The sequence below is a fragment of the Cynoglossus semilaevis genome, chromosome 14 (assembly GCF_000523025.1).
Source record: "Cynoglossus semilaevis isolate Cse_v1.0 chromosome 14, Cse_v1.0, whole genome shotgun sequence".
NCBI classification, from domain to species: domain Eukaryota; kingdom Metazoa; phylum Chordata; class Actinopteri; order Pleuronectiformes; family Cynoglossidae; genus Cynoglossus; species Cynoglossus semilaevis.
This window is the reverse complement of record NC_024320.1, coordinates 3,785,605-3,791,671: the sequence shown is the minus strand read 5'-3', so window position 1 is coordinate 3,791,671 and position 6,067 is coordinate 3,785,605. Positions and strand designations below refer to the sequence as shown.

At 40.2% G+C, this 6,067-nt stretch overlaps 2 protein-coding genes across 2 annotated transcripts in view; one reads left to right on the top strand and one right to left on the bottom strand.

The window, feature by feature from the left end:
* Positions 1-3,710, bottom strand: part of LOC103389196 (glutamine synthetase-like) — a 5,551-nt gene extending 1,841 nt beyond the window's left edge. Inside the window, exons 1-5 of the mRNA XM_008324512.2 lie at positions 3,624-3,710; positions 2,956-3,130; positions 494-655; positions 269-415; positions 59-186 (exon numbers count right to left, since the gene is read on the bottom strand). Of these exons, the coding sequence (XP_008322734.1) occupies positions 59-186; positions 269-415; positions 494-655; positions 2,956-3,124 (606 nt within the window). The 5' untranslated portion in view covers positions 3,125-3,130; positions 3,624-3,710. The remainder of the gene's footprint in view (positions 1-58; positions 187-268; positions 416-493; positions 656-2,955; positions 3,131-3,623) is intronic.
* LOC103389163 (threonine synthase-like 2) overlaps positions 1-6,067 on the top strand; it is a 649,915-nt gene that overhangs the window by 388,503 nt on the left and 255,345 nt on the right. The gene's annotated exons all lie outside the window — the stretch shown is intronic.

The window sequence follows — 6,067 nt, the reverse complement described above, 5'->3', positions numbered from 1 at the left end:
ATGTTCCTAAAGGACCCCTGACGACGGCTTTAGTGTGTGAGGAAAAAAAAACTTTTACCTGAGATGGCATGACCTCAGCGTTGGTGCCATAGATTTTGATTCCTGCATAGAGACAGGCCTTGTAGTGACACTCCATGATGTCCCGTCCGTAGGCATTGTTTGCCCCCACACTGCAGTAGTAAGGGCCTAAGATCAGAGGACACGATTAGTCTGTAGAGACAAATACTACACGATGTAGCAACCTACATATATTTCCCAGCTAACTCACCCTGGGGTTTTGGGTATCCATTAGCCGGCCAACCAAACGGACGTTCATCAGCGCCAAAGAGTGTGTACTCCTGCTCCATGCCGAACCAGAGACAGTGCTCTTTCAGCTCATCCATGACTAGTTTGCAGCTAACCCTATGGTTAGTCTCTGCAAAACCAACAGAAATTTGGGAATCATCAGTTCCAGTCGGGCGATCGGTCAAATCGGATCACGTTCTCCACGTACCTGCAGGAGTGTTGTCGTATTTGTAGACTTCACAGAGGACCAGTTTGTTTGGGTCAAGTGTGAACGGGTCCCTGAACATGGCGACTGGTACGATGTTCATGTCACTGTTAGAGTCTTTAGCCTGGTCTGTGCTTGAGCCATCAAAGTTCCATATGGGGATATCTGCGAGGTGCGACATGCTTTATAAACGTCCTTGTATTCATTAGTTCCTGTTTTGCCACAGCTTCTTGTTCGGTTTTGTTAACGCTACAGCTAGTCCTAGCTCGCATTAAGTGAAATTAAGGGTTAAGCCTCAAACAAAACCATTTTGGATTAACATTCTGTGGTGGATTTTTGTAGTTTCACATCATCACTGTATTTACAAACCTGCTCAGTAATTCAGTCCGATGTCGTAAAACAGGCATGGGCAAACTACGGCCCTGGGCCCGGATGCAGCCCATCAAACTTGTCCAAATTATATTATTAATTTCTATTATCATTATACTTCTGCCTTTTCCCTGCAATGCCTGCTTTTCTCCAATAGATGGCGTAGAAAAGGCTTAAAACATTTTAGCATTTTAACCTTTATGACTTTTACATGTCATTTGTTTTAGTTCATACGAATGCTCCGTCTATCTGCTCCTGACCCGGCCCGCCGTCAAATTTTAGGACCCATTGTGGCCCGCGAGTCAAATACTTTGCCCATGCCTGTCCTAGAAAGTATATATTTACAGCTTTATAATCATTTACATGTGGCTCTGTGTGGGGAACCTTATTATTTATCTTTACTTTGATGAGCTTGGTGATGTGGGGTCACATGAAAGCCATTGACATTGATAAGACTTCAGGGACACAGATGGTTGTATGTTTTCCTGTACTTGACCGTGCTTAAGTTTAACAGCGGAAATTCCGACATTTGCAATAACTTTAAGTAGAGTAGAGTAGAGTAGGGCTTTATTCATCCCCCTTGGGGGAAACATACTAGTACAGTAGCCAGTGGCAGTGCAGAAAAAGAGAGAAGAGGAGTTAAGTCACCATTATTCGTAGCACAAAAACATGTCACAAACTGAACATTATTCCTCTATTTACCAACGTTTTTAGAATAAAAAAAAGGAATTTTCATTTATTGTAATTATTGCCCCTCCCACATTCCCCTTTTGCACCCTCTATTAGCAATAACACTATGAATCTGAGGGGGCCATGACCCCTCCCCATCCCTAGTGCCATCTGCACCCATGAAGAAGTGACTTTTGCCTTGCTTAAATTTTGTATACAAAAAGAAATTATAAATTTTTCTGTTTACAGTTCAACAGTGATTCTTACCTGTTTGTTTGAGTGTTTGTTTAAAATCCAAAATCCATAGAAAAAAAAGGTAAATTGAGAAAATACAATTTTTTTTTCTTTTCCCCTACCTTTATGCAGAGATTAATTTTTGAGTGCTAAAAACCACGATATTTTACTATTAGTGGAAAAATGCTGTCAAACAAATGACAACTTAGGAAAAGAAAGTGAACTACTTGTCATTGTGACACAGCACACCACTGCACACAACCAACTGTGACCTCTGCTTTTAACCCTTCCGGTCCCAAGTCTGCTTCTCAACCCCCCCCCAGCCACCACTGCCCCACTGAACTGACAATATATTTTATATTACTAAAGGTTATAAGTACAACAAGGTATTCTATTTGTATTCCCCAGTGTTTACATGGCAAACTATGATGGAACGGATGGAACCACACCCTTCTTGCCGTCCAGAGACACTCAAGCCTACTTGTTCTTCAAAGAGAGCAGTGAAAAGCATTGAGCAGACACCTATAGTAATTATTAGTTCACTTACTAAACTTGTTCGTGTGATTGCAGCAGGATCAGTTATGTTAATCGTGGGGTGGAGAACGACACGTGGCAACTCCTGCTAACTTGGCTAAAAAAAAGCTACAGTTTCAACACCATCGGCTCTGTTTATATTTGGGTATTGCAGGGCTGCGTTTTTATCTGGATTAGAAGAGAAAACACACGTTGTTGACCTTTATGCTTATTTGTTTCCTGGTTTGCTGTCTGACTAAAGCACTTGCTGCACTTTCCTGTATCAGAGTTCGCAGAGATAGGAAGAATTTTTAAGCTGAATTAGACACAGAACCCGTTGATCTATTACAGCAGGGGTGTCAAACATAAGGCCCGGGACCCAAAATTGGTCCGCCGTGGGTTTCAATCTGGCCATCTTGATGAATTATGAAAGATTATTTCATGATGCATGATGCTTTGTCAAATGATATTTCATTCCATATGAATATTTTCTAATATACGTCTACTTCTTTGCATGGAAACTAAGGTGAAAAACAAGGACTTGTTATTTACTAGTACTGGTCCAGTCCACTTCACTTGTCCAGTCCCCTCAACCAAAATGACTTTGACACCCCTGTATTACAGTCTTGTACAGTTAGTGAAGTTGCTCAGGTAAATCGGGTGTAATGAATTATAATTACCTTCTATATCCTTTGGTTCCCTGTCTAGAGTTTTAGTTTTGCTGCGAAGTTCTGTCCCAGTGCCATCGATCCAGATGTAGGTAACCATGCAACTCTCCCCTTGTGGCAGCTTCATGTACTGCTCACGGACGGTCTTGTTCAAACGAGAGCTGATTGACAGAGTTTCCATGTTTTCCTTCAACCAAAAAATGCAAAAGGGACTGCGTTTAAGTTTAAGCGTTTAAGTTAACAACTTTTACAACTCGGTTTGTAATTACTATGTGCGATGGCTGAAATAAATGGTGTCTAAAGAGGTGAGATTTGAACATCTGACTGAAAAAGAATAAAGAATGTAGTTGTTCAGAGGATGTGTGTACATATATACATATATGTATATATATGTGTGTGTGTGTGTGTATTAAAACTAAGATAAACTAAGATAAATGAATTTTGAGAATTCAGAAATAATACCAATTATATTACTTATATTTTTTTTAAAAATGGCCCATTAGACATTAAAGAATATTTTTTTAAAAAACAGATTGCATAATAATAAACCCCAGTTTTGGTCCTTAATTTATCCACATAACACACAATAAAAGTTCTTCAATATTGTTCATTACAAATCCGATTTAAAGATTTGACAGATGAATACGAAATCTAATCAAATCATGTGTATTCAGACTTACTTTGTTGCCTGTGACTTCAGGTGCTTCAGAGGTATGACAGCAGTGTTGTGTCTGTGTGTTAGCAATGTGACTAAACCAGTTTGTGGCATTTAAGTACAGTGTAAATTAGCATATTGATGATAGGGCAGAAGCTGCCGCCCTTTGTGACGTGTTATTGGTTACTGCTTTGTGTGCATAAGCTATTTCCAGACTATTACTATCATTAAACAACATGATCACCCTCCTGCTGCTACCCACTTACTGTATAGTAGGCAAGTAGAGAAAAAAAATATATAAGTAATGTGATACACAAAAATTATCTACGACAGGTATACAGAAATGCAAACAAATGTGCATCCATCCATCCATCTATCTGTCTATCTATCTATCTATCTATCTGTCTATCTATCTAGAATCAAGAATCAAGATCGGGTTTATCTATCTATCTATCTATCTATCTATCTATCTGTCTATCTATCTATCTGTCTGTCTATCTGTCTGTCTATCTGTCTATCTATCTATCTATCTATCTATCTATCTGTCTGTCTGTCTGTCTATCTATCTATCTATCTGTCTATCTATCTGTCTATCTATCTATCTGTCTATCTGTCTATCTGTCTATCTGTCTATCTGTCTGTCTATCTATCTATCTATCTATCTGTCTGTCTGTCTGTCTATCTATCTATGCTCTGGCTGGAACCTGCAAGTCAACATGCATTGCTGTATGACCTTGATGAACTAAGTAATATTGCATCACAATACTGTTGTGATCGTATATTGTTTCCATGCAGGGCTTGTTCTGAAAATCATTTTCATCAGCAATGTTTGAAAAAACTTTCAACTTTAGGAGTGTTTATTTCTATCTATCCAGCTGGCTAGCTATCAAGCCTGCTATCTGCCTGTCTGCCTGTCTAGCTAGCTAGCAGCCACAGCAGCAGGTGCCACTCTGCTCTTGGATCCTATTTAACGCTAGCTAGATAGCTAGATAGTTAGATAGCTAGATAGCTAGATAGATAGACTTCAACCTCAAAATAGATAGATTAATTAATTAATATAAATTGATAGACTGGTGCTATATAGCTTCTGTGAGTCTGTGCTACTACTACTAGCAAATCAGTATATAGCTTCTGTGAGTCTGTGCTACTTTAGCAAAGTAATATTACAATAGTTAATAGAGAGACCACAAGCTTACCATCTACTGCGATTCACTGCTACATTAGGTTGATGGCCTCAAAATATATATATGGATGTTTTGGGCAGTTTCAGTTAAAAAAAAAATAAGTGTATGAAACATGACAGTATTTTCACTGGTTCTATATTAACATCTTTGAATAGAAGAGCCTGGACTGGAGCTCCATGGAGATTGATGCACTTTCTCTCCCACAGACCTTTAGTGTCAGCAGACTTCACTCATCACTGCCCCCCTTTACATTAACACACGGTATAAATGCTTTGCTGAGGCGTAGGCAGCGGCAGCTCCCATGAGAGACAGTAATGAACTCCTGCTCACACCACACATCAACAGACGCCATCTTGCTGACTGCTGACTGCTGCCTGCTGAGGAGAGAGAGTCTTGCAGCTCAGTGAACACAATTAAACAGGCTCCGCAGCTGAGTTTCCCCCCCGATCAGCTGTCTGAGGTCAGCAGCATTGCACCTCTTCGTGATGGTGTGTGCTCACGTATGGGAAGTGCAGCGGCGGCTAAAGATTGATCTGAAGAGATGACAAGAAAGCATCTATGCTGTAGTTGAGCCCAGGACCTAGCCTAAACCTTTCAAAAGTCGCTAACTCGTAACTTGGAAAACATGTTTCGGGTAGCTCGTATCTCGTCATTTTTGGTATGTTTTGAACGCATCATGATATTAACCTGTCCCTCAAAGCCCTACAAGCACGGTTAAAGGAACTACTCCTCAACAACTGAAGTTAGAAGGACCAAAAACATCAGAGACTGTGCAGGGCTGTCAAATGTTTGGTTGCAGAAACATGTGAGACAGAGGTGGTGGATCCTGTTCAGGGGGGAATCAAACTCAAATGAATACCTGTGGTGGATCCTGTTCAGGGGGGAATCAAGCTCAAATGAATACCCTTCAGAAGGAGTGCTCTCCTTCAGCTGTGCTGTCAGGGTTCTGAGGGACATGTTGTGTTTGAGGTTTGATGCACGTCATTTGTTCTGTCTTGTTCTGTGCTTTTGTTTTTCCAGCTGAGCAACATTCCTGGTTATGATGGGAAAACGACAACCCTGACAGGAAGGAGTGAAATACAAGATCTGTTATCATGATTAATGGGAAACTGTTTGTTCACATTGTTCCAGAGACTATACCTACAGTACAGTGATCATGATGAGTAGACACATTCCTGCAAAACTATTAGCACTACAGAAGTACAAAATCCGTCATGGTACATATGTGTATATATATAACACAGTTCCATTGAAACCAAAGATCCGTTGAAGAAACAGGTTTCCA